Source organism: Panthera onca, chromosome B2, assembly GCF_046562875.1.
Source record: "Panthera onca isolate mPanOnc1 chromosome B2, mPanOnc1 haplotype 2, whole genome shotgun sequence".
NCBI lineage: Eukaryota > Metazoa > Chordata > Mammalia > Carnivora > Felidae > Panthera > Panthera onca.
The window spans coordinates 35,245,948-35,273,779 of NC_138343.1; the positions used below are offsets into that span (position 1 = coordinate 35,245,948).

General features: G+C 44.0%; 1 protein-coding gene across 9 annotated transcripts in view; it reads left to right on the forward strand.

The window, feature by feature from the left end:
- The first annotated feature begins 3,303 nt into the window (after positions 1–3,303).
- CB2H6orf89 (chromosome B2 C6orf89 homolog) overlaps positions 3,304–27,832 on the forward strand; it is a 42,579-nt gene continuing 18,050 nt past the window's right edge. For 2 of the 9 annotated variants that reach the window (XM_060615356.3, XM_060615357.3), the window contains exons 1-3: positions 14,522–14,605; positions 19,640–19,847; positions 20,534–20,747. In XM_060615356.3, coding sequence (XP_060471339.1) covers positions 19,659–19,847; positions 20,534–20,747 — 403 coding nt within the window. In that variant the 5' untranslated portion in view covers positions 14,522–14,605; positions 19,640–19,658. Of the gene's footprint in view, positions 3,473–10,110; positions 10,457–13,523; positions 13,543–14,521; positions 14,606–18,389; positions 18,553–19,639; positions 19,848–20,533; positions 20,748–27,832 lie in introns of those variants that run through there. The other 7 variants (XM_078446869.2, XM_078446871.2, XM_078446866.2 and 4 more) reach the window with 7 other exon arrangements.

Consider the following 27,832-nt stretch of genomic DNA (forward strand, 5'->3'; position numbering starts at 1 on the left):
CGAGTAGGTTCTCTCCCTTTCTCCCTTCTTGGTCTTTAGTCCTCTGCCACCTTTCATTGTTGTCTAGCCGCTTGTACACATTCTCTTCTCTCCAAGTAGATTGATAAGAGCCCACATTAGGGACCACGTCCAAGTTCGGTTCAGTTCGGCATTCCCATAGGGCCTGGTCCAGGCCAGAACCTGAACAGAGAGAGCCTCCAGTGGCTGGGCGGAGCTAAGTCACCACAAGCAATTAATTCTGTGGCACAGAGTGTTACTACCTGGAAACCTTCTCAAGGGTTTTTCTAAATGCCAACAGAAGCCCAGACTAAAGAAATGAGTATGTTTATCCATCATTTCCGTCCCTATCCTCTCCCCCAAACCGTTCCTCCTCCTGTGCCCCAGTCACTGTTGTCCTAGTCATCACACATCTTTTGATTCCTCACCCTCTTTCAGCTACATCCCCACACACATTCCAGATTGCCAAGCACTTTCACATTCATGAGCTCTTCTCCCACCAGCCAGGTTTTAGAGTGGAGGGCTCTGAGTGACCAACAGGAGGAGGCAACAAGCTGCAGGGCCCACAGGATTTAGTGTGGGCTGGAGCCCAAGCCTTTCCCCTGCCTTCCTCCCCTGAACCTTTCTACAACCTGATTTGTTGTACCTGGGAAATCTTCCTTGAGCAGATTCTCGTTCTTCCATTCCTTTTACCTAGACCATCAAAGTTATTTTTCCCTTGAACTTTCCAAAGTTAATTTTTCCTCCTCCAATCTAGCCTTCGTCCATCCCACGGGATTTATATGGCCATAACAGAACTCTGATCCCATCACAACCCCACTCAAAAACCTTCAGTGGCTCGCCACTGCCCACAGGTCAAAGTGTTAGCATTCAAGTTCTTTCTGGCTATGCCAAACTGATCTTTAAAGATTGTTTAGGGGCACCTGGGTGGCTCAGTCGGTTGAGCGGCCGACTTCAGCTCAGGTCACGATCTCGCGGCCCGTGAGTTCGAGCCCTGCGTCGGGCTCTGTGCTGACAGCTCAGAGCCTGGAGCCTGTTTCAGATTCTGTGTCTCCCTCTCTCTGACCCTCCCCCGTTCATGCTCTGTCTCTCTCTGTCTCAAAACTAAATTAAAAAAAAATTTTAAAGATTGTTTCTTCTGGGGCACTTGGGTGGCTCACTTGGTTGAGTGACTGTTGATTTTGGCTCAAGTCAAGATCTCACAGTCGTGAGATCAAGCCCTGCCTTGTGTCTTTTTTTTTTTTTTTTTTTAATGTTTATTTATTTTTGACAGAGAGAGACAGAGCATAAGTGGGGGAGGGGCAGAAAGAGAAGGAGACAGAATCTGAAGCAGGCTCCAGACTCTGAGCTGTCAGCACAGAGCCCGATGCAGGGCTCAAACTCACAGACCGCGAGATCATGACTTGAGCTGAAGTTGGACGCTCAACAGACTGAGCCACCCAGGCCCCAGTACCTTGTATCTTTTGATGATGAGAGGTGGTTTCTAATTTAATTTTTTTGATGTTTTTATTTATTTTTGAGACAGAGAGAAAGCATGAGCTGGGTAGGGGCAGAAAGAGAGGGAGATAGGAACTGAAGTGGGCTCCATGCTGACAACAGAGAGCCTGACATGGGGCTTGAACTCACAAGCCAAGAGATCATGACATGAGCCAAAGTTGGATGCTTAGCCAAGTGAGCCACTCAGGTGCTCCGGTTTCTAATTTTAGTGTGGTAAACTGTATCAATTTATCTTTTACAGAACATCTCAATTCTGACTAGCCACATTTAAGTACTCACTGGTCACTTGCATGGCAATGGTATTGGACAGAGCTACTCTAAAGTTTTATTGTTTCAATTTTTTTTCATATAGAGCTATAATACACATAGAATTTATTTTGGTGTATGGTGTGAGGTTGGAGTTAAGTTTCATTTTTTCCTATATGTATATATAACTGACCCAGAACTATTTATTGATAGCATTATCCTTTCCTCAGTCCTCAGTTGTACCTCTTTGTCATAAAGCAAGTGTATATATATGTGTGGTTCTCATTTTGGTCTCTTTATTCTGCACAATTGGTTTGCCTATCCCTGCATCAGTATCACACTGCCTTTGTAGTTAGCTTTATTAGTATGAACCCAGTAGCATTTTGATGGCAGGTCTCTAGCAGAAAAGTTAGGATCTTGGCACTAAGGACTGGGCAAAATAAGTAGCCTGGGTTCTAATTGTGACCCCACTACTCTTTGTGTAATCTTGAGCAAGTTAAACTTTCCATAAACCTCAGTTTGGTTGGTATGAGGATAAATTTTCAGGGAGGAAGAATTTCGTCTGCATTTCAAGGTCCTTCCAGCTGGAAAAAGAACCAAACTGACATGAGACAGAATAACAAGAGAAAATCAAATTTAGTTTCATAAATGTGGAGAATGCACACGCATACACACACACACACACACACACACACACACACGAAATTCCAAAGATAGCCGACATGAGACATCCTGAGCTAAGGAGAGGGGCAGAACTTGGGAATACAAAGGAGAGGAAGGCCTTGTTCTATTAGTAGTAAGGTGACAGATGTTTGGAAAACAAAGATCGCCCTATAAATTTCTTAGGTAAAGAGGGATCTCTATTAATAGTTCTTTCTGGTATAGGCAGGCAGTTGAGGGGGTGGGTAGAGAGCTTTTCCTAAATCTGCTGTGTTTTTATTGCTTTTATTTTTTTAAAGTAGACTTCACGCCCAATGTGGGGCTTGTACTCACCACCCTGAGATCAAGAGTTGCAAGCTTTATCAACTGAACCAGCCAGGGGCCTCTTGGTTGCTTTTAATTCAAAATAATCATCATGCCAAAGTGTCCGTCTTTGGGTGGCCTGCCTTTTGGCCCCTATAGGGACTATTTATATGATAGGGTTGTTGAATTGGTTTCACAAACATAAAGGGTTTGGCAATGTCTCGCACAGAGTAAGCTCCAATAAATATTTATGAGTGGGCTGTGTGTTTATTTGTATGATTTGTTTGCTTGTCTTTCTTTTAGACTAAGAGCTCCCAGAGGTAAGGGCCTGCCCTCCGTTACCTATCCTTCCCACTCCTTAATGCCTAACACGCTGCCTGGCACGGAGTAAGGGGGGCCCAATCAAAGGCTGTTGGATGAATCAGTTCAGCTGCTGAATCCGCCCGAACGCGGAAGAGGACTTACCCCGGTAAAGACTCAAGTGGGCCGAGCAGGAAGAACCTGACGCCAGGGGGAGCAGGAACCCGCACTCTCCAGATCTCGCGGAACTTCGCGCGCGCGCGTGCGCGCGGCCAAGTCGCGGGTTCTGTTTCTGACGCAAGCGCGAGGCGTGAGGAAGGAGCTGCCCTAGCACGCGCGGCCTCGCCTGTGGCGTGGGAGTTGCTTCCGGGTTGCGCGCCCGGAAGCAGGAAGTTGGCGGCTTACCCTCCTCGCCCGGAGGCTGAAGTCCCCGAGGCGGGAGGAGCCCGAGGGGGCGCGGGCCCCGCATGTGAGTGACTGGGGCCCGAGGCCGGGAGGGGGGAGGCCGCCCTGTGACAGCCTCACCGCCGCTCCCGTCCGTGACACCCTCGCGCGGCCCTTTTCCTCTTGCCCTTGCGCAAACCTCTTTTCTGAACCTCTGGGGTTTCGCAGATTGACAGCACCGCCGGCAGCTCCCCCAGGATCGAGTCCCATAAGACGTCTTTTCCTTGGCTCCGCGGGGCCGAGCAAAGCGAGGTCGACCCAGTTGGGGCTTGTTTCGCAGGTGTCACAGCAGTGTTCAGAACACCATCGGTGCTAGCGAAGTCTAGATTTCACTGCTCTTTTGACACATTCTTCATCTTTTGGTATATGGAGTAGATTCCTGGCCCCCCTTCGAACCACCTTTTATTAATTGTTACCCGTGGAAGCTTGCCTTGTGTCAGTGGAAGTCTCGGTTCTTGAATTCCCCACAAAAGATTTACACGAGGATGCGCACTGGCATAAAGACCGTGAGAAGGAAGATAGCAAGCACAAAGCAGTTTTTTAAAGGGCAGTACACTTTCAGGATGGAGTGGGCAGGCCTGGAGTTGGCGACTGCCCCGAGGCTACAGTTGTTTTTTCACTCCTACCGGTAGGGGGAACTTTGACCCTGCAAGGTTCCTGTCGAAACTGTCTCGGGAAACTGTCATGTCCGTTTCCCAACGGGGATGGCAAACTAATGCAAATGCATTGTAATGAAGTCTAGGGTTACTCTGGGGCAGAAGAGTTAGAGAGAAGCGCAAGCCTTGTACCTGCTGCTCTGGGTCTTAGAGCCCTGGAAAGTTGGGAACCTTTTGCCCTCAGGTCTCTAAATGTAACCTGTTTATGGCCTTCCCTGCCTCCAGCTCATAGCTAACCAAGTGCCTACTCTGTTATTTCCCCTTCAAGGACTTGGGGCTCTGAAATCTTTCAGGTTGAGGACCAAAGTCAAGCTTCTGTAGCTGCTTCCTACTGAACAGGCAGTGTTTTCATTAGAGTTTCACTCTTTGATATCTGTCTGGGCCATGAGGAGGTGGTATGAGGTTATAGGGTGGAGTAGGGCTTGTGTCCTGGTCTCAGAAGGTTTGACCACTCCAGTCCAGGGGCTATAGTAGTCTTGATGTTTTCTTGAAAGGGGCTGATATCCTTGTTGCAGTAAGAGGTGAAGTTGGTCTTGTCTACCACAAGAGGAGATGAACTTAGTTATAAGATTAAGAAGACATGGTTCAAAAAGCAAAAGGATCACGCAAAGGAAAGGTCCCATGAAGGGAAGTATCCATGACATAAGACCCCAGGATAGGGAGATGGTGGATGTGCTCTATGATAGGAGACGATGGGCTTGCGTTTGAGGTCTTTTGATACTTTCTTGAATAACCTGACTGATGGACATAAAAGCAACATTCTTCCTGGACTAATGTGCCCCTTTGGGCTAAAGTGAGCTATCTAATGCCCTTCGATTTTGGAGGACTACCCGTGAGAGTGACCACCAGGACAACCAGACTGGAGTTGAAGGAAAGCTTACCTGTAAAGGAGGTTAAGACAGAGTAGGTGGCTCCCGTGTCTAAAAGAAAATTAATTGTCCTACCTGCCAATGAGTTGAGTTGGTGGCCTAAGGTTGCCAAGACTTACATAGTTTCTTGAATGGATTTGCCTAATTCTTGAGAGAGTGGAGGACAGTCCTCGTGATCCCTGTGGCCAGTCCTAAGGCTGCTCCCTAGAAGGGCCCCTAGCAAGAGGAGTGTAAGGACCTCTTGCTTGGATATGGGTGTTTCAGTTACCATAGAGAGGGAAACTCTTTGAGTAACTCCTATGAGGGATACATCTGGAACTAACCAGGCCAAAGAACAAGTGCCCTTCCATCCATCTGAAAGGGTCACATATGCTTGAGTTCCAAAAATAGAGTCCCTTCTGAGGACACGGGTGAACCTTGGTTAGAATAGAAATAAAGGCACTTTCAAAAGGGGCTCCCCTAGGGCCAGCAGTGGCCCTAAAGAGGACCAAAGCCAATATGAAGGTGGGCAAAGAGGTCATGACTAGATGTTGTAGAGTTGCGTTGCTACTTTAACACCGTTAAAAGACCCACTCTTTTAATTTTTTTTGTTTGTTTTTGAGAGAGAGAGAGAGTGTGTGAGCAGGGGAGGGGCAGAGAGAGAGGGAGACACAGAATCGAGTCAGGCTCCAGGCTCTGAGCTGTCAGCACAGAGCCTGATGTGGGTCTTGAGCCCAGGAACCATGAGATCATGACTTGAGCAGAAGTGAGATGCTTAATCAACTGAGCCACCTAGGTGCCCCTTAAAAGACCCACTCTTAACCTTCCCCCAAAGGTCACCATCACCCCCCGTCCTTGGTCCTCCATGTCTCAATATTGTCAGGGCCACCCGTCAGCCCAGATAACCTCCTTCTTCTTCAATACACCTTATTAACAGCCTTGTCCCCTGTTGGAAAAACTCCTGGAACATATGTTCTGGGATCCTTATCAAAAGCTCCTCTTTAACAGTGTTAAAGTAGCAATCAGAAACACTTTCCCAAAAGAATGACTCACCTGCCGAAGTTAGGTTGAAATTATAAAGGCAGGGAGACAAGGGAATAAAACCCACTGGGGTCCCAGATGTTGGGTTAGTACTAACACAGATTGGGAAGGTCATATTAGAGAGTTTAAGTTGAGATTATAACAGTCCCAAAATAGCAGGTGTTGGGCGGGGCCCCTGAGCATTTAGGATTTTTGTGCTGTGTTCCATGACCTTTCTTTGGAAGTTTCTTGCACTTATGTGGGGCTGGGAGGTCCATGTTGGTATCCAGAGACGGGTATAGGTGAAACTAATGGGGTTATTGGTGGTGGCCCACAATGAAGCAGGTGCGGGAGTTACAATGGCTAAGTGGGGTCCCACACATATCCACCAAGAGGAATTAGAATTGGTGTTGTTGAGATAGCGTTGAGCAGTATTAAGTGAGGGGGGCTACGGGGCAGCATGAGGCAGAAGTGGCTTGTGATCAAAGAGGTGCCATACCTATGGATTTCTTTAAGGGTATACTCTTGGAAGTCCCCCTGCAGGACTACACTAAGGTATTGGACATAACAGAATAGAGGACTTTAGGATTTATCTGAGATGGCCCCTTTTTGAAGAGCAGTTTGAGGTCTTCCAGTGGCTCACCGGTATACTCAGAGGTATCAGGGTTGTCCTCTTTGTTAGAGGTCACAGCAGGCTTGGCTCGGGAGAGATGGATCCAGCTGGAGATTCCTGGGACCTTGATGGTTGTAGGGGTGGATAAAAGAACAGTATAGGGTCCCTTCCATAAAGGCATTTGTTGGGATCCGGGAGCTCAATCTATCCAGGTTTTAATTAGGACCTTATCTCCTGGTTGGACCAGGGATGTTGGGTTTGAGTGGTCTGGCTTTAGTAGGACCTGTTTTTCCCATAGAGCCTCTCAAAGGCACTGAGTCCCAAGAATATATGAATGTTAGGTTAGCTTTGTTGGTAGGCTCTTCACTCCCATAACCAGACAGGAGTTGAAGGAAAGCTTACCGTAAAGGAGGATAAGACAGAATAAGTGGTTCCCATGTCCAAGAGAAAATTGTCCTACCTGCCATGTCAAGGGGTCACCCTGGGCTCTGTCACAATGAGGGAAACAGTGAGTGGAGGAGCCCATTGGTGCCATAGGTTGCCTCAATCCATGGTGGTGACAGCTTGAAGGGATGCTGAACCCCTGGTTGTCCCATTAGTGGGGCAGTCTCTCAGTGTCCTGTTTGAGGACATTAGGACAGGCCATATTAGGGAGCTTAAGGAACAGACATCTCTCCAGTGTCCCTCCTTTTTGAAATGGTAGCAGGCTCCTTTTGGTGTCTCCCTTTTGAGGGGGTGACCCTGGGGTGATGGCTGGCATTGCAAGGCCACCAGGAGTTGAGCCTGTCTCTGATCCTTACGTTTTTTCTTTTCCCTTTTTTTTTCCTTCTCCTGGTCCTGGCGATAGAACACAAAATTGACCACCTTAAGGAGTTCAGAGCTTGGGATGTCTGGCCCTAGGGATAATTTTTGGAGCTTCCTCCTAATATCTGGGGTGGCCTGAGTGATGAGTCGACCATTAAGAACTGTAAGACCAGCCTCTCATCTGGGATCAAGAGTATGTTTAGCTGAAGTCTCTCTCAGTCTTTCCATAAAGGTTGTGGGGTTTTCTTCCTTTTCCTGGTTTATGAAAGCCAGCTTGTTATATAATTAATTGGCTTTGACTGGCATCTTGACATTCCATTTGTTAGACAGATTATAAGATGGTCTTGGGACCATTGCTCTTGTGCAGTGTCATAGTTCCAATGAGGATCTGTTATTGGAACTGCCATGTTATCTGCCATGAGGATCTGTTATCTGCAGATACCTTGCACTGGAACTATGAAGTTTATCCCCAGATTAGATGGTGGGCTCCCCAATTCTATCTCAGTCTGCCTTGGAGAGAGTCTGATTGAGAATGAGCACTATGTCCTTCCAGGACAAATCAAAAGTTAGTATAAAACCCTGAAGTCCTGACATGTAACTGTCAAGGTCCTAGGAAAAATCTCCCAAGTCCTTCTGGATTTGGTGGAGATCACTCATAAAGAAGGGAGTTTGGACCCACATGGTGGTTCTGGTTGGCTCAACTATTTCCTGGAGGAGACACAGAATTGGAAGGGGCTTGTTAGGACTTGACGGTGTTGGTGGTCTTGGATATGGGGCAATGGATCATTGTTTTGGGCTATGGTAGGATTTGGTGGGGCTTGGGGAAGCCTCCTCTGGTGGTGGGGGAGGGGACTTAGGACTTAGGTCTGTGAGGAAATCTAAAGTGGACAGCTGAATTTTGCAGGTTTTGAAAAGTGTGAGGTTTGTTTAACATAAAGGCTTGGACCTAAGGGAACTGAGACCACTTTGTCTGGTTTATACAAAATAGGTCTAGTTTAAGATGGTGTTATAATCCAGTGTCCAATTGTAGGGCCCTGTTGCCCCATCTCTTAGTTTATATTGGGGCCATGCTGTATTGCAGAAAAAGATGAGCCTTTTCCTCTTTAAAGGTTGGGGGTCAAACTTATCCCAGTTAGTGAGGATGCATCCCAGTGGTGAACCCCGGGAACTGCCATCGGGTTTCCCATATGTAAGGGAATAGCAAAGAGAAGGGGAAGAAGTAGACACAGTATTCCAAGAGTGTCCCCTTGGAATGTTGTGTATCAAGAGGAGAGGTGGCCTTTCTACCTCCTTTGAAGAATGACCCTTCAAGGATGTCCCCTCAGGGGAGGCACACAGCCCAAATTAGTATTATTGCAGCCTGTCCTTTCTTTACTTGCCTCCCCCAAATTGAGGTGCCCATGAGGGAGGGATCTGGTATATTTTATAACCCCTAACGAGTCCCTGAGTGCCAGGATGTATGCCCCAGCCTTCAACATCTATGTGGTTCCATTTCCAGATTTCATCCCAGGCTCCTCTCAGTTTTGTTGTTTTTTTTTTTTTAATTTACATCCAAATTAGTTAGCATATAGTGCAACAATGTTTTCAGGAGTAGATTTCCTCTCAAAAGTATTAACTCGAGGAGTTGGAATAGACACAAAGATTTGCCCTTACCCTCTTAGAAATAAACTCCCGCTGGAGACTGTGATTATCATGTACCCAACTTGGATTTAAGTATCAGAGGCTGATTGAGACCATCTTTCCGGAAAGGGAAGGGGAGGGAAACACGTAAGAAGGTGTGATTTGAGGCAACAACACAGAGGGAGAACTACTGGTTAGATGAATCATCCAGGAGATTGAATGAGTATGAAAATGGACCGGCCCAGCAGATGTAGAGGCTTTCACATATATACAGCACGTCCTCGGGGTTTGAGGGGCACAGACTTTGTGAGAGTGACGGCAGAAGTGGTTTAGGAGAGGAAGAACTATAGACAGTAACAGTAGTGGCCAAATTGCAGAGTGAGAGCTGATCTCCGAGAAAGTAAATCAGATAGGGATCCTCTAGCCTCAACGGGGTGAGGACTGTCTTACCTTGGGCGGTCGGAGTCGCGGCACCAAAAGAAGTTACTGGGGGAAGCTTGCATGGTGTCAGTGGAAGTCTCGGTTCTTGGATTCCCCTCGAAAGATTTATAGGAGGATCCGCGCTCGAATAACGACAGCAGGGAGGTACCAAGCAAGAAGTGGTTTATTAAACCACCAGTACACGGTCATAATGGAGGAGACGGGGGTTGAGGAGTCACCGAGGATACAGTTTTTTCTAAGTAAGTAGGGTCTTGAGCCATGCAGGAGGCGGTCTCTAATGGAAGCTGCCTCACATCTTTGGGGAGACGCCTCCTACCTGTGGAGGAGAACTGACCCTACAAGGTTCCTGCTGGAACTGTCATGGCGTCACTCCCCACCAGGGGGCGCAGAACCTGTAATGCAAATGCCTTATAAAGCCAGGGGTTACCCTGGGACAGAGGTTGAAGAGGAGAACGCATGCTCTGCACCTGCTGTCCTTGCTCCGCTAGCCCGGAAAGTTGGAAACTAAATGTTTGTTGTCTTTCTCTCATTAAAACTAAGCTCCCACAGGTAAGGGCCTGCCCTCCATTACCTGTCCTTCCCACTCCTTAATGCCTAACACGCTGCCTGGCACGGAGTAGCGGGGGGGGGGGGGGGGGGGGCAATCAAAGGCCGTTGGATGAATCAGTTCAGCTGCTAAATCCGCGCGAGCGCGGAAGAGGACAGACCCTGGTAAGGCCTGAAAGGGGACGAGCAGGAGGAACCTGACGCCAGGGGGAGCAGGAACCCGCACTCTCCAGAGCTCGCGGGACTTCGCGCGCTCGCGCGTGGCCAAGTCGCGGGTTCTGTTTCTGACGCAAGCGCGAGGCGTGAGGAAGGAGCCACCCTAGCACGCGCGGCCTCGCCTGTGGCGTGGGAGTTGCTTCCGGGTTGCGCGCCCGGAAGTAGGAGGTTGGTGGCTTACCCTCCTCGCCCGGAGGCTGAAGTCCCCGAGGCGGGAGGAGCCCGAGGGGGCGCGGGCCCCGCTTGTGAGTGACTGGGGCCCGAGGCCGGGAGGGGGGAGGCCGCCCTGTGACAGCCTCACCGCCGCTCCCGTCCGTGACACCCTCGCGCGGCCCTTTTCCTCTTGCCCTTGCGCAAACCTCTTTTTCTGAGCCTCTGGGGTTTCGCAGATTGACAGCACCGCCGGCAGCTCCCCCAGGATCGAGTCCCATAAGACGTCTTTTCCTTGGCTCCGCGGGGCCGAGCAAAGCGAGGTCGACCCTGTTGGGGCTTGTTTCGCAGGTGTCACAGCAGTGTTCAGAACACCATCGGTGCTAGCGAAGTCTAGATTTCACTGCCCTTTTGACAAAATTCCTAATTTTTTAGTATGTTGAGTTGATTCCCCGCCCCCCTTCGAAACGTCTTTTTCTAATAAAGTGTGGACTTGTATGCGATAAACATAGCATGTAGGATTTCAGAGTTATATGACTTGATTTATTGACCCGATAATGGGGTGTTTGTAATCACCATTTGCTACAAAAATCTCCTGCCTAGTGTTCCTAAGACCACTAACCTTGCTGGTCACAGGTTTTCCTATTTAAGAGCTCGTATAGCCTTGGTATTCGCGAGTATATTTAAAGTATTTAGTCATCGCTTGATAATAGAAACTACTCCCGGATGCTTAACTATTCTGACTTTTTCAGGTTGCTCATCTGGTTGTTTCCATGGTGGAATCCTCTATGGGCATTTCTCCCTTAATGAAATCGTGTGTCCAGGGTTTATCACAATTTCTCTCTAAGGAACAACATCCTTTAACCTAAATTCAGCTTTGCTACGTTGAAGTTTGACTAAAGTTCACTTAGTCCAACTCGCATACCAAAGAGTGTCCATGTTAGGCTCTTTCTGCTTTGAACCAAAACAATTTTCAAGATCCAGTTTTAATCCCTGTTCCTCTAACAAGCTACCTAGCAACACCACAGAGATTCTCTAAATGAGAGGTTCCTAATCTACTCACCTAAACCCTCCTTAGGTTGATGTATTTTTAAAAATAAGAAGAATAAATGGTAAAATAAACCAACCATTAGTTAACTTAGTTTGAGAACAGAATGATCAGTTCCTTTGTATAAATTTGTTCAGACGATACTGATCAGGTTCCATGACTCTGAGGTGAATTTCCATGTCTGTTGTTCTGATATTTTCTCCACTTATCTCTGCTTTCAAGTGTTAAATAACAAAAAATTCAAACGAGTAAATTTTGAACATCTAATTGCTGTAATTAAATCATGAATCAGGCAGCATCCCATCTGACAAGTAGAGAGGAGCTCCTAAAGGGCTACAGGAAAGGAAAGGCTTTTCAAGGTAGAGAGTGAAGTAAAGGAAATTATTTTTTTAGGCATTGCCGGTTTTTTAGGCAAGGTCATTCTAAGGGGGAATGGGGTTTATCAGTAAATGTTCTAGCACTGACCAGGAAATTCCATGTTGGCTGGGTAAAGTCACATTTCCAAGGGATTTGAAACTGCAGTTAGCTTAGATGTCAAGTCTTGGTTTGCTCACTTGGGGCCCTAACCTAAGTGACACCATTTTGGGCCTGTGGTTTTCTTTTTAACACAAGGAACAATTTAGTGTGAAGAGACATGGAAATAAATATAATACAAAGTGATCAGAGTTGTGTTTAGGGTTCAAAGGACAAACATCAAGGCTGGAATAAGGAGTTCACTGATTGGAAGAGCATGGGGGCTTTTCCCCATGGTGGGCAGAGACAATTATTTGTACAAAAGCAAAAAGATGTAAAATGGGATGGCAGTGAAGAATGTGAGGAAGAATAGGAAATGAGACTGAACAGGTAGGCAGTGACCAGGTCATAATGGGAAGCTAAGTAATTTGAACTTCGTCTTATTAAAATTACCAAGTCTTAAATTTGGGTATTGGGACAAATGTTTTACATTCATCATCTCGTAATCCCTTCACAGCAGTGTTGGAAAGACACAATTATCCCCATTTTATAAAATGATGAAAACTCAGAGGCTTAGATTAAGTACTGTCTCATGACTATACAGTAGTGGAAGATTCACAAACAATCAGTGTTTGTATTTAGCTTTTTCCAAGTCCATTTGCCTTCTTAACCACCTTGCTAAATTGTTCCACAGCAGGACATGGGGATTCAAGGAAGTTGCTTTAAATAGACAAGTAACATTAGCTGATTTGTTTCAGAAAAATAATTTGTGGGGCGAGTTGAGGATGGATCAGAGAGGAGAAGGAGAACTGGCAGTATAGAGATTAAATTTATCTTTGTGATGGTCCACGGGACAGATGTTGAGAGCCTTGACTACCATTAATGTAGAGCTAAAAAGGAGATGATGAATGTGGGAACTATACAGGGAGTAGAATCGAGGATTTAGTGATTGGTTCATTAGTGGTGATGAAAAACGAGGGGTTTTAAATATGGAGAACTGGTGTTTCCATTAATTACAAAACAGAATACAGTAGGAGAAATGGGTTGCGGGGGTGGGAGGGCAGGAATAATAAGTCAGTTATGGGCACATTACATATAGGGAACAGAAGGAAATTTCTGCCAGAGTGTCTGGTATATAGATAGATGGATGGGTCTGGAGTTCTGGAGGGTTTTAGACTGGAGAAGAGATTTGGAAATCACTAATAGCTGGTAGTTAAAGCCAGGGAGGGAATGAGAAGATCAAGGACAACTGTGATGAATACCAGCATTCAGGGGTATGGTCTCTGAGATAAGAGAATTATGCTAAGGTTTGAGAGCACTTGAGGGAGGAAATGGCTGGCAACAGGAACTTCTGTGGAGAGGTCAGTTAAGGTAGTAATTGAGAAAACGTCCTTTTGACTTGGCATGTAGAGAGCCATTGGTGACCTGAGAGCTATATTAGTGGTGTGAGGGGGGCAGAAATGTGATTTGAGTGGTTAATAAAGACATGGAGACCTTAGAAACACGAAGGTGAAGTGATGCCTTTTTTTTTTTTTTTTTTTTTTTTTTTTTTTTTTTTCTTTTCTTTTTTTAAGGAACTTGGCTCTGGAGGGAGAACACGAGCACTGGAATTCTAGAGAGAAAGGATTTTCTTTTTTTTTTTTTTTTAATAGAAACTGGAAAAGATGAGGATACGAGCAGGTAGAATAAAGTTTATTTATTCTAGAGAGAGAGAGAGCATGCAAGCAGGGGAGAGGGGCAGAGGGAGAGAGAGAGAAAATCTTTAGCAGGCTCCATGCTCAGCACGGACCGCACCTTGGGGCTCAGTCCCATGACCCTGGGATCATGACCTGAGCCAAATTCAAGAGTCGACCTTCTGAGCCCCCGAGGCACCCACCCCTTTTTGTGTAGCTAGATGCATCTATTTTGCATCTTAGACTTGCCTAGTTGGCACAGCTGTTTAGTTTGGAAAGCTGAGCACCTCCAGGTGTTCACTGTCAAATCAGTGTTTAGGACATATTTATAACCATAAAGAAGTTCTGTATTAAACAGGACAAAGGAGAGGTTCGCATTTAGTTGGACCTCTTAACCTGTTTTCTGCAGTAAACAAACTTTTATTGTAAGTTCTGTTAGAGTCATTCTATCGGTTATGCCTCTGTCCTGTTTTTTTCCTAGACTGAGACACAGAAGGAATTGTGGAGAACATCTCATCAGAGCTGTCAGTGGCTTCCTTCTATTCCTGAGATGCTCCTTCAGAAGTGAACAGCCTCCTGGCTTATCTCCCCCCCCCCCCCCCCCCCCTTGCCTCCACCCTGGCCTCCCTTGAAAGCAGAATTTCTTCACCTCAGCACTCTTAACATTTTCAACGGGACAGTTCTTTGTTGTGGGATGTTTAGTCTTCACCCACTGGATGCCAGTAGTGCCCCTCCAGTTTTGACAGTCAGAAATGTCTCAGACATTGCCAAATGTCCCCTGAGGAGCAGAATCACCCCTAGTTGAACGGCTGTTCTAGAGCAGTGTCTCCCATTTGGGAGTGTGCCTTTTCTCAACAGGGAAGAGTTTGAATACTTCTGCACCAGGATCCCACTCCCAGAGATTCTGGCAATTCAGGATGTCTAGGGTGGTGCATGATACCTTGATTTTTATAATTCTGCTAGTGACCCTGCCTGTGCCCTTGCAGGTTAAGAGTCAAGCTCACTCTTTGGAACTTCCCTCTGTGGCAAAGCTCATTCCTGCTAGAGTTGGATCTTCTTTCTTTCTGGAGGTAAAGGAATTGCCTTTGCTCAGCTGATTTCAGTCAGTGCCCTCATACTTGATGCTAAGCCATGACTTTGTGTTTGGGGTTTTTTTTTTGTTTTGTGTGTGTGTGGTTTTTTGTTTTGTTTTGTTTTTTGTTTTTAATACAAATCCTTGTGTTGAAGGCTTTCAAATCTCAGCAAGGGAGCTGCTTTGCTGGTATGAAATCCCAACCCAAAGGGACAAGATTTTTTGTGTGTGCTTAATTGACATATCTACTAGATGCCAGTACCCCTCAAATGTGACCATCAAAATGTCTCCAGACTTTCCAAATGTCCCTGTCCAGAATTGCCCCCAGTTGAGGACCACTTGTCTAATGAAAGCCAGAAAGAGGGCTTATTATGAAGATCCCCACGTGCTCTTAGAAACTTTATGAAGTTATTGGTAAAGACCCTTCCAGTAACTTGGGAAATATGTCAAAATCTCAAGGAGAAAGGATGTACAGCTTGCAAAAATATAGTCAGTATCATAATACCATTGTATACTTGAATTACCAAAAAAAAAAAAAAAAAAGAAAAAGAAAACCAAAAACTATTGTTTTTGCAATAAAAACTGGGGGTTTAGTGAGGTTTTTATGTGTCCTGAAAGTAGGCAGAGATTTACAAAGGTTGTGAAGTAGTCATCAGAAATGGTGATAGTTGATTTTCTTTTGAACCTCGCTTGTACTTCTGTTCCCTTCACGGTTCTCCTGAAGGCCCACCAATATGATGTTCTCTTCTGCCTGAGGGATTACCTACACGTACCCCACCTTCCAATACTTTTCAGAATTTTTTACTGGAATCCTTTCCAGAATTCTCCCTGCTCTCTTTTCTAGTCCTTTAATGAGTTTTAGTGGATTTTGACTGGATGTCGTTGGGTAATTTATTGTAGTTTTTTTGAACAAACATTATCCTCGCTTGCTTGCTTGGAATATCTTTGTTAATTTCAACAGGAAAAAATGCTATCTCTGGAATCACTAGTCACAAAATCAAGATGTGAAAAATGTTGTAATAAGTTATCGCTTTATTCTTTTTCCAGGAATCATTGTAGTTGATCACTTGTCCAGTTCTCAGCCAGTCATTTGTGATAATCGAGGGGCATGGTGTTGTGGTTTCCAAACTGCCAGCTCAGAATAGGAAAATACTTGGTAAGGGAGGCAGCATGCATAAAGGTTAAAAGCATCAACTTGGAAGTCAGGCACCCTTGACTCCACATCCTGGCAAGTTATGGAACCTTTCTGAGCCTTACTTTCAACATCTGTGAAATGGGATTAATCACATCTACCTTTTGGCAAAACAAAAAGCAAAGAGACAAACCAAAAAAAAAAAAGACTCTTAACTATAGAGAACAAACTGGTGGTTGCCCAAGGGGAGGTTGGTGGAAGTGGGGGGAATGGGTGAAATAGGTAAAGGGGATTAAGAGTCCACTTACCATGATGAGCGCTGGGTAATGTACAGAATTGTTGAATCACTATATTGTATACCTGAAATTAATAGAATACTGTATGTTAACTATACTGGAATTAAAATTAAAAACTTAATAAAAAAAATCACACCTACCTTTTGGGATTGCTGTGATGATTTACTAAGATCATGTTTCTTGTGTGCTTAGCACGGTGCCTGCATTTAGGATGGCACAACTGGAAGTGGTCATTTAGGAATGTAATTGGACATAAGTCTTTAGTTTCTAATGAATTGAAGTGTTTCTACTTCCCAAAGCCTTCCAATACCCTTAAAATTTTAGAGCTAGAGGGGACTTTGAAAACCTCTTAGTTCAGTCCCTTTATTTTTTTAGGTGAGGAAATAGACCAAGTGACTTAGCCAAAATCGTAACAGCATAGTTTAATAAATGCCATAGCAGGGGTAAGTTCAAATTCTATAAAAATACATTGTACAAGACCAGTGCTCTAACCCCTGAGCTATAGGTCCTATAAATACACATTTTAAAAACATCTTTACTGAAATTTAATTTATATGCCATAAAATCCACCTGTTTGAAACGTACAATTCAGTGTTTTTTAGTACATTCACAAAGTTGTGCAACTATCACCACAATTTAAGTTTTGAACATTTCTGTCACTCTAGAAAGAAACCCTTGGATCTACCGACAGTCAGTTCCCGTTCTTCTCCACTCTGTGTCTGCATAACCACTAATTAATCTACTTCCTGTCTCTATAGATTGCCTCTATTATTAACTTTTTGCATTTTATTAATACAGTCTTACAACATGTCATCTTTTTTGACTGTCTCGGTTTTCAAGGTTCACCTATGTTGTTGGTATCCATACTTTATTCCTTTTTATTCAATCATATTCTATTATATGGATATACTACATTTTATCCATCCATTTAGTAGTTCATGGACATTTGGATCGCTTTATTTTTGAGCTATTATGAATAATGCTTGGATATCCATGTACAAATTTTTGTGCAGAAACATGTTTTAAATTCTCTTGAGTTCATACTTAGCAAGTGGAATTGCTGGATCATATGGTAACCCTGCTTAAGTTTTTGAGAAACTGTCCAGCTGTTTTCCAAAGCGGCTGCACCATTTTATATTCCCACCAGCAGTGTACAGGAGTTCCAGATGCTCAATATCTCCCAACTTATTATCTGACTTTTTTTTTTTTAAGTTTATTTATTTATTTTGAGAGTGCAAGAGAGAGAGAGCACGGGAGGGGTAGAGAGAGAGGGAGAGACAGAATCCCAAGCAGGCTCTGCACTGTCAGTGCGTAGCCCAACGTGGGACTAGAACTCTTATCAGAAATAGAGTTTACGTATATTTCCCCCCATTCTATGGGTTGTCATTTCACTTTCCTAAAAGTTACCATTTGTAGCACAAAAATTGTTAATTTTTAATGTAGTCCAATTTATTTTTTCTTTTTCTGCTCTTGCTTTTGGCGCCGTATCTCATGGCCATTGCCTAATGGAGGGTCATGAAGACTTTTTCCCCTGTGTTTTCTTCCAAGAGTTTATAGTTTTAGCTCGTATGTGTTTGATACATGTTGAGTTAATTTTTGTGTATGGTAGAAGGAAGGGTCCTACTTCATTCTTTTGCATGTGGATATCTAGTTGTCCCAGCACCATTTGTTGAAAATACACATTTTTATTTATTTTTTTAATTTTTTTTTTTAACGTTTATTTATTTTTGAGACAGAGAGAGAGCATGAACAGGGGAGGGTCAGAGAGAGGGAGACACAGAATCTGAAACAGGCTCCAGGCTCTGAGCTGTCAGCACAGAGCCCGACGCGGGGCTCGAACTCACGGACCACGAGATCATGACCTGAGCCGAAGTCAGCCGCTTAACCGACTGAGCCACCCAGGTGCCCCGAAAATACACATTTTTAAATAGAGTTGACACCATCCTTTTATCTGAACCTTGAAATGAAAGCCTATGTGGCCTAGGGAAAACTCAGTCTGAGCAAGAGCAAAGAGTTTGGGGAAGGGATTTAGCCTTTTAGCGTGTGGCGGTTCCCGCCCCTCCCCAACCAATTCCTCAGTCTAGATTACCTGCCTGTTAATTCACCATTGGAAATCCAGTACTGTTTTATTTAATTGGTTTGGGTTGAGGCCCTGGTATGAGCATTCATTAAAAATTCTGGTGACTCCAGTGTGGAGGCACACTTAAGAACTAGTGAACTAAAGGGTTAATAGTCCTACCAGGGACCAAACCTTCAGTATCAGGAGGTGCTGCTGGAAGGGGAGATAGGCTGAGGTGCTTGCTCTTCTCCACGGAGCTGCAGGAGCTGCAAGACCGTTGTCCTTGGCTCTACAGGTGGCAGCATCTCCTTACTGAAAAAATAGAGTTGTTCCACGTCAGTGCTTTCTGGGGTTAGAAGCACTTTGGGCGTGACATATATGAAATAAGACGACTTCTACATGTAAGGGAAAAAGAGACCAATAAAAGAGCATAAATCCCAAGCACTGTTTTTCCTTTGGTAAGTGACAGAAGATGTTGTCTTATAACACAAGCATTTTTTAAAAAGAACGATTTGGTTGCATGTTACAAATGTTACAAGAGAGTATTCTACTCTGCCACTTTAGTTTCTACCTTTTCTTCTGTGGCCGCTGTGAAACAATTTGGCTTTAAAGTAACTATGAGAACAAATTGAATTTTGAAATTAAAGATCTTAGGTCTTTCAAGTATATGAAATACAAGTAAAATGCTCTTTATTGTCTAAAACTGTATTTGCAGAAAAGTATGAGGACTCTAGCCTGCAAGGTCTGAAACAGTCCCAGTAACCATGGTTTTTGTGTTGCCTGAAATTCTTGCTCTGCCAGTAGCAAAACGTGTCAGTACGTTCCCCATAGTAAATCTTGCAGTGCTTAGTTCCTCCTGTGTTGCCAAAAGGTGTATCTAATACAAATGCAAAGAAATAATGGATCAACAACACTCCATATTGCATTTCTTTTTAAGTAAATTACCAGTAGCAGGCCTCCTGTGATTTGTTTCAATAATCCTTTTGGTTGGCACTAGTGTTTCAGAGTCCCATTAGGGATTTATTGTGCTGTAGACTAGTGCTCCCTAAAGTGTCTGTGAACCAGTAAACTGTGTTACTAGCCCACAATTAAGGAACACTTAAAAGCTGTGTAGTACTAACTTGACCTAATCTAGACATTGTTATGTTCTACAAAAGCATTGGCTTGCAGTGGATTGGGGAAAACAGGAAGCTGGTCCTTCCCCATGAAGCTCTGTTCTAAGTGAAGTAACTTTGAGGGGTGCCTGAGTGGCTCAGCTTTGGTTAAGTGTCTGACTTCAGCTCAGGTCACGATCTCACAGTTTGTGAGTTCGAGCCCCGCGTTGGGCTCTGTGCTGACGGCTCAGAGTCTGGAGCCTGCTTCGGATTCTGTGTCTCCCTCTCTCTCTCTCTGCCCCTCACCTGCTTGCTTGCTCGCTCTTTCTCTCTCTCTCAAAAATAAATAAAACATTAAAAAATTAAAAAAAAAAATAAAGGAAGTAACTTGGAGGAAGAAGGTATTTTAAAGAAACCATCTTTCTTTTTACATTTACTTTCTTTCTCTCAGGGATTTTGTATTGGAAGACATGGATCTTGCTGCCAATGAGCTCAGCATTTATGACAAACTTTCAGAGACTGTTGATTTGGTGAGACAGACAGGCCATCAATGTGGCATGTCAGAGAAGGCAATTGAAAAATTTATCAGACAGCTGCTGGAAAAGAATGAACCTCAGAGGGGACCACCCCAGTATCCTCTCCTTATAGCCGTGTATAAGGTAAAAACGTGTTTTGACTTGGAGATTCCTTAAACAGAACACAAACTCTTCAACTTTCTCCCCAAATTTTACTGTTGACTGCTTCTACCATCTAACCTTAGTTTTCCTATGAATAAGTTGGCCTTTGCTCTTGTTACCATGAGTTACTAGGAAATTTGACCCATTTTGTTAAATATCCATGATGAAAGCTATATATTTATAATTAAACTGTATTTGTGTATACTTTTTAATGGAGGACATAGCCCCATAGAAGCCTGGTGCTAAGTGGCTCAGTTGGTGGAGCATGCAACTCTTGATCTCCGGGTCGTGAGTTCAGGTCCCACTCTGGGCATAGAACCTACTTAAAAAAGAAAAAAAAAAAAAGAAGAAGGTTGGTGAGCCTTGCAGTTCTCATAGTTCTCAAACTTTAAATGTATTTCATTCAGGAGTGAATGTAGCCAATTTGGCAATAAATTATATTAAAAAAAATAAAATATAAATAAAATAAATTAAAAAAATGAAACTATAAAAGGTTTAAAAAATGAATGCAAATGGCTTGTTTATGAAAATGGATTAGTTCCTAAGGCACAGTGAAAATAATGGAAGAGGCTGGGGTTTTTGGTTTGTTTTGTTTCTTTTTTTTCTTGGCATTAAAGTATTTTGTTTGCTGGGACAATTATTAATCCTTCTCCTGTCTTTCCTTGTAGGTCCTTGTAACCCTGGGATTAATCTTGCTCACTGCCTACTTTGTGATTCAACCTTTCAGCCCATTACCACCTGAACCGGTGCTTTCTGGAGCTCACACCTGGCGCTCACTCATCCATCACATTCGGCTGATGTCCTTGCCCATTACCAAGAAGTATATGCCAGAAAATAAGGGAGTTCCTCTGCATGGGGGTGATGAAGACAGACCCTTTCCAGGTAGAATCCTGCATTTTACTACTTACACGGTGTTCTTGACAGTGTATGATGGGAAAGGAAATAACATGTACTGATGTCTAATGAGAGACACTTTCTCGCTTTTGTCTTTAAAAAAATTTTTTTTGTTTTTATTTTTGAAAGAGAGAGAATGAGCTTGAGCGGGGGAGGGGCAGAGAGACAGACAGACAGACAGACAGACAGACACAGAAAGACACAGAATCCAAAGCAGGCTCCAGGTTCTGAACTGTCAGCACAGAGCCCAATGCGGGGCTCGAACTCACAAACTGTGAGATCATGACCTGCACTGAAGTCGGACACTCAGCCGACCTGAGCCACCCAGACACCCCTCAATTTTGTCTTATTTAATTCAGTCCCCACTAAAACTCTATTTGATAGTGGTTTTTTGGGGTTTTGTTTTTTTGTTTTTGTTTTGTTGTCCCTGTCTTGCAGATTGAGGAACTGAGGCTCAGAGAGATTAAGGAACTTGCCAGAAAAACACTCCTGGGGGAACCAAATTCAAACCCCTTGATTCCAAAGCACACATGGTGGGGATGAGTATTTTTGTTTATAAGGAAAATTTCAGTGTATCTTATTCTACCCTTTTCTCTCCTGTGATCCCTATCCATAATAGATATTTTCATAAATAGCTATTGATTTATTGAAAACATCTGAGTCCAGCTTGCTTTTAACCAGATCCTCGAATAGTCCTTAGCCTGTTGGGCTGGGTTTTTGTCGCACTTTGTCTTACTCTTTCAGTATAGTGTTTTCTCTGCCTCACAGTATGCTTAGTGCTCCTAAGTGTGCAGTTTTGCCGATAAGTTGAATTTAAGGAACATTTAAATTTAGTAACAGTGTATCAGTGGGAGCACAGGAATTTCTGGTCTGACATACCATTTGAGGAGTTTCCTTTTGTGAAGATTGTAACGTGTGATAAGACTTGAAATTTACCTTTTTTTTTTTAATGTTTATTTTTGAGAGACAGAGTATGAGTGGGGGAGGGGCAGAGAGAGAGGGAGACACAGAATCTGAAGCAGGCTCCAGGCTCTGAGCTGTCAGCACAGAGCCCAATGTGGGACTTGAATCCATGAACCTCGAGATCATGACCTGAGCTGAAGTTGGACGTTTAACTGACTGAGCCACCCAGGTGCCCCTGAAATTTGCTTTTTGAGAAAGAACAGAGGGCATTTTATTTTATTTTTTAAATTTTATTTATTTTGAGAGAGACCTTGAGCTGAGGAGATGTAGGGAGGGGGGGAGAGAAAGAATCCCAAGCAGGCTCTACGCTGTGAGTGCGGAGCCTGATGTGGGGCTCAAACTCATGAACTGTGAGATTATGACCTGAGCCAAAGTCAAGAGTCAGGTGCTTAACCAGCTGAGCCACCCAGGTGCCCTGCATTTTATTATTTTGGTGGTATTCATCTTATTTGCCCGGATAAAGGAATATGGAAATTAATTTCACAAGTGTATTATGGGAGTTTTTGTGTAACTGTTCTGAAACCTTTAGATTCCAACATAACTGGAATCTAAACTGTTTAGGAAGCATGGTTTCTCCTCAGTGTTGCATTCAGAAAAAATTTCCTAGTGGAAGCTACACTTTATAATGTTACTCTTTTCTCTTTTTTAACTTTTTTTTTTTTTTTTTTTTGAGAGTATGAGAGAGAGGGGAAGGGAGCTCAAGCTGGGGACGGATAGAGAGATCTTAAGCAAGCTCCAAGCCCAGTGCAAAGCCTGACATGGGGCTTCATCCCTCGACCATGAGATCATGACCTGAGCCCAAATCAAGAGTCAGGTGCTTAACCAACTGAACCACCCGGGCACCTCTATAATGTCACTCTTTAAGCCAAGATCTAATCAGTCATAAAAATCCCTTGTATTGAGTCTCCTTTGAAAGCTATTTTTGTACACTTGAGGAAATTATGGAAAGATTTTCAAAATTATGCTAAAATCAGAGGAAGGGAACATTGTAAAGCAAAAAGCCTTGTGAGGTTTCTTTGGTTTTGTTTTTTTTTTTTTTTTTTTTTTTTTTTTTTTTTTTTTTTTTTTAGTTAGCTCATATGTATAGAGTTTTTGATTCCAGATATAACTTCCTTGTATTTTTGAAATGTCATCAACAAAGCTTAAAAAAAAAAAAAAAAAAAAGTGATGTTTCCAACTCCTCTGTCAGAAAGTCCAGAGCACATGGGGGAAAGACCCAGAGAAACTTGTCAGGCCAGCCTGATGCTGCTTCCTCACATGCACCAACGCATCAGCCTCCTTTCCTGTCTTCCTCTCACTGCCTCCCTAAAGGCATCTTCTGCCCTTTGGCACATAGAGATCAAGTCAGCAGTTTTTAGGACCAAATTGATGGCGGTTACTCTGTTTCTCCCTGTCCTGTAAGGGAAATTTCCTTAGGCTATTGAGTTAGGAAGTGACAGTTGATGGACCACTATTGCTCATTCTCTAAATCAGAGTCTAATAATTCAAGAAACCTTCGTGTCTTGTCAATAAGCCTAACTATTGGGTTCACTCCAAATGAGTATTTTGCCTTGCAGGTGGAAACTGAATTCTTGGAGCTCAGTTGTAAGGAGAGAGCATTGGAAGGGTGTGGTTTTTAGCTCTTTAATGTTGTTGACTATTAAAGTGCTGCTTTTACTTACCAGTGTGGATATCGATGCACCATATATTCTTGTGGGTGATCATTCTGGGAAGCTGTGGGCATGTACAACTAATAGCATTTTGCATAGCATTTGGAAGGAAACTGAAGAATGCATAATAATATAAGGGATAAATAGAAACATACGGAGGAGAATTAGGTACAAGAAATAGGAACTGCTGGGCCTGTAAGAGGGCTAGAAAAGGAAAAAAAAATAAATTATCCTTCCTGATATCATGGTACCAATGAACAACTGCCTTTTAGTTAGAATTACTTGGCAGTACCTTTGAAGTAAATGTAGAGGGAACATGGCATGGCAGATTCAGCTCCCTAAAGGAAAGCCCTCAAGCATATTGTTTCCTAAGGGCTGGCCTGTCAAAGGCCCCCGGATCATCTGACACTCCTTGCAGTGGCGCCTTGGGAATGACCGAGGGCACTGGGAGCAATGGTGAATACCTGACCTCTGGTAGTTTCTCCTCTTGACTCCACCCAGGGAACAAGAGGCAGCAGAGGTGGGGTTCTTTTTCTAGGTTTCAGCCTTGGGTAGGAAACCCTGCTCCTGAATTCTCTTGATGAGAAGAATGGAGGGACTCCATAGTGACTCACGTCAGCCTCCCACTCTGCAGCAGAAAATAAATAAGCTGACACTTATTTAGTACTTACCAGATGCCAGGCCCCGCTCTAAGGGCTTTCCATATATTGCTTCATTTAATCTTTACATTATCCCTGGGAGGGAAGTTCTGGTTGTATGCCCGTTTTAAGGATGGAGACACCGAGGGACAGTGACATTATGTCACTTGCCCAAGGTCCTAAGGCTACTAAGTCATGGAACCATGATTCAAACCCATCCTATCCTTGCAGTCTGAGCTCTTAGCCTCTGCTGTGAGTAGGGTGTCGCTATACACTATACCCACAGAATCTAGCTTTTAGTTTGATTTGGGAGTTCTGTGCTCTCTCTCAGCTCACCAGATGCCTCCTTTCCACTCCCTGGTGCCCAGAACAAGGTTTTTCTGGCTGGCATTGCATGTCCAAAGATAAACCATCCTCCGGGCCCTGGCCCTCTAGAATTTTCCTGAACTAGTCTTTTCCTAGGCATTCCGCCCAGCTCATCTTCCCAGTCTACGGCCTTATGGGTAATGTGTGACTTGTTTGACTTAATCCTTTATCTGATTAACCCATAGTTTTCCCTTCACGGTCACATTCTTAGTCCCCCCCCAGTCCGGATCTCATATCTTTATGTCCACTTTGATCCTACCAGCCATCCTCTTGGCTTTCATCCTTCCATGGAATCACTGAGTCTTAGAGCTAAAGAGGAACTTTAGCACTGATCTAGTACATAGCCTTGTTTTGTAAAGAGGGAATTGAGGACAGGAAAGGTGAAGTAACCTGTTCACCCAGCTAAAAATGCCTCACTGGCACTCGAACCTTTATTTCTTAATTCTAGTATGGTGTTCTCTCCATCACACCACACTCACTGTCTGCTATCTTTGCCCTCAGCCAAGCCAGGCTCCTGCATGTTAGGCCCAATTTGTTTACTTGGGACATCAGTAATTTTTTTTTTAAGGTTTTATTTTTGGGGCACCTGAGTGGCTCAGTCGATCGAGCGTCTGACTTTGGCTCGGTCATGATCTCACGGTTCGTGGGTTCGAGCCCCGCTTCGGGCTGTGTGCTGACAGCTCAGAGCCTGGAGCCTGCTTCCGATTCTGTGTCTCCCTCTCTCTCTGCCCCTCCCCTGCTCACACTCTGTTTCTGTCTCTCGCTCTCAAAACTAAATAAACATTAAAGAAGAATTTTTTTTGAAAGATCTTATTTTTAAGTAATCTCTACATCCCACACAGGGCTTGAACTCACAACCTTGTGATCAAGAGTCTCATGCTTTATCGACTAAGCCAGCCAGGTGCCCCTAGGCATTTATAATTTTTAATTATGACACCCATTGATGCTGAGGAGGTCTGAGATAGTCTCATATACAATGGAGAGTATATCTCTGTATCTGTACTGCATAATTGGAACTTTACATATCCATGACCTTTCAAGGGAAGGTTGGAGTCGATCCAGCAATATCAAGTGGTTTTAGGAGTAGATCATTCAATGACTTAGAACTGAGGACCAAAGCAGGGTCTAGGCTAGTACCCAAAGATGAACTGCTTAGACCTCAGAAAATGCCCTACTATTTTATTTGCAAATAAAATTTGAGGTGATGATAACAAATATGTCAAGCACTTACTGTGTAGGAGGCACTGTGCCATGTACTATGTTGTGTATTTTCTCAGTCCTTACAACAATTACAGAGGTAGTTACCATTTTTCTGTCCCTTCCAAAGATGAGGAAACTTGATATGCAAGGGGGTTGACTAACCTAAAGTCTCATGTTTAGAGTCCACTTAAAAAAAAAAAAAAAAAAAAAATATATATATATATACACACACACACACACACACACACACACACGTACATGTATACATATATATATATATATATTTTTTTTTAAGTTTATTTGAGAGAGAACACACATCTGTGAGCAGGGGTGGGGCAGAGAGAGAGAATTCCAAGCAGGCTCTGCACTGTCAGCATGGACCCCAGTGCAAGGCTCTATCTCATGAACCGCGAGATCATAACTTGAGCTGAAATCAAGAGTCGGACCCCGACAGAGCCACCCAGGTGCCTCTAGAGTCCATTTTTTAAAATAGCAGTATAGGGGCACCTGGGTGGCTCAGTCTGTTAAGCATCCGACTTCAGCTCGGGTCACGGTCTCACGGCTCGGGTTCGAGCCCCACGTCGGGGTCTGTGCTGACAGCTCAGAGCCTGGAGCCTGCTTCAGATTCTGTGTTTCCCTCTTTCCCTGCCCCTCCCCTGCTCATGCTGTCTGTCTGTCTCTCAAAAAATAAATAAACATTAAAAAAATTTAAAGTTGAAGTGTAATTGATCTACAATGTTACGTTAGTTTCAGGTGTACAACATAGTTATTGGACAAGTCTGCACTTTATGCTGTGCTCACCACAAGTGTAGCTGCCATCTGTCACCACACAAGGCTAATACAGTACAACTGACTGTATCCCCTATGCTTTACCTTTCATCCTCATGACTTACTCATTCCATAACTGGAACCCTGTATCTCAGCCCCCTTTACCCATTTTGCCCATTCCTCTCATCCCCCTTCCTTCTGGCAACTATCAGTTCTCTGTTTTTTTGAGTCTCTTGCTGCCTGTTTTTAAAAAAATTTTTTAATTTTTTTAATTTATTTTTGAGACAGAGAGAGACAGAGCATGAGCAGGGGAGGGGCAGAGAGAGAGCGAGACACAGAGTTTGAAGCAGGCTCCAGGCTCTGAGCTGTCAGCACAGAGCCCGACGCAGGGCTCGAACTCACGAACCGTGAGATCATGACCTGAGCTGAAGTCGGACGCTCAACCGACTGAGCCACCCAGGTGCCCCCTTTTTTTTTTTTTTTTTGATTCCACATGTAAATGAAATCATATAGTATTCATCTTTGTCTCTCTGACTTAATTTCACTTAGCCACAGTACCCTCTCGGTCCACCCATGTTGTTACAAATGGCAAGATCTCATTCTTTTTTATAACTGAGTAATATTCCAGTGTATGTGTGTAATATGTGGGGTTTCACTTCTCTGTCACACCCTTTTAAAATTTAAAATAGCTATTATAAGGAGATTTTTTTTGGAGCAAAGAAACCTTGGACGTTAAAAGAAAGTTAGGAAGTTACCATCCAACTTCCATGGGCCTTTCTGTCTGCTGCTGCAGGAAGAGTGGATAGAAAGAGAGGGAAGGCTGGAAAGAAGGCACATGCAGCAGGTAAGGTGGCCGGAGAAGAGCTCTGTCCTGGAGTGGCATGGAATGGTCTGCTCTGTGCCGCTGGCTATTTTCCAGGATGGGATTTTGCTCACTTTGTGCTATCATGGTTCCAGCCGATTGTATAGCGAACATATCAGGTGAAGCCATCCTATCTGGAAAGATAGAGGCCAAGTTGGAAGTCTGGGTACTCCTCCTTTTTGGGGCATTTTGTGGGAAGGGGAGGAAGCACCCCAACCATACACCCCATACACACCCAGACAGTTCACTGCCTGGCGATTCCCCAGTCCCTTCCCACCAAAATATAAACACTTTCTTTATCCACCTTGGTGATCTCAGGGCTGTAGAGAAGTCAAAAGTAGCTCTTCCTTTTGAAGATTGGCTCCCCTAGTTCAGATGGATGGCATAAGTTACCCCATTCCAGTGATCCCTTTTCCTCATTACTTCCCCTCTTCCTTTGCTGGACGCCAGCCTGGCCAGTGTCTCTGCTCCTGTAGAGTACCTCTCCAGAGGCCTGCCTTCTTAAGATGACTGAACCCTCCATTTCATAAGTTTTCATGGCCTCCAAAGACATTTCTATTTGAAAAATACATAAAACCCATACAAAGACAATAAAAAGGTATAAGATTTTTATGTTTAAAAATACAC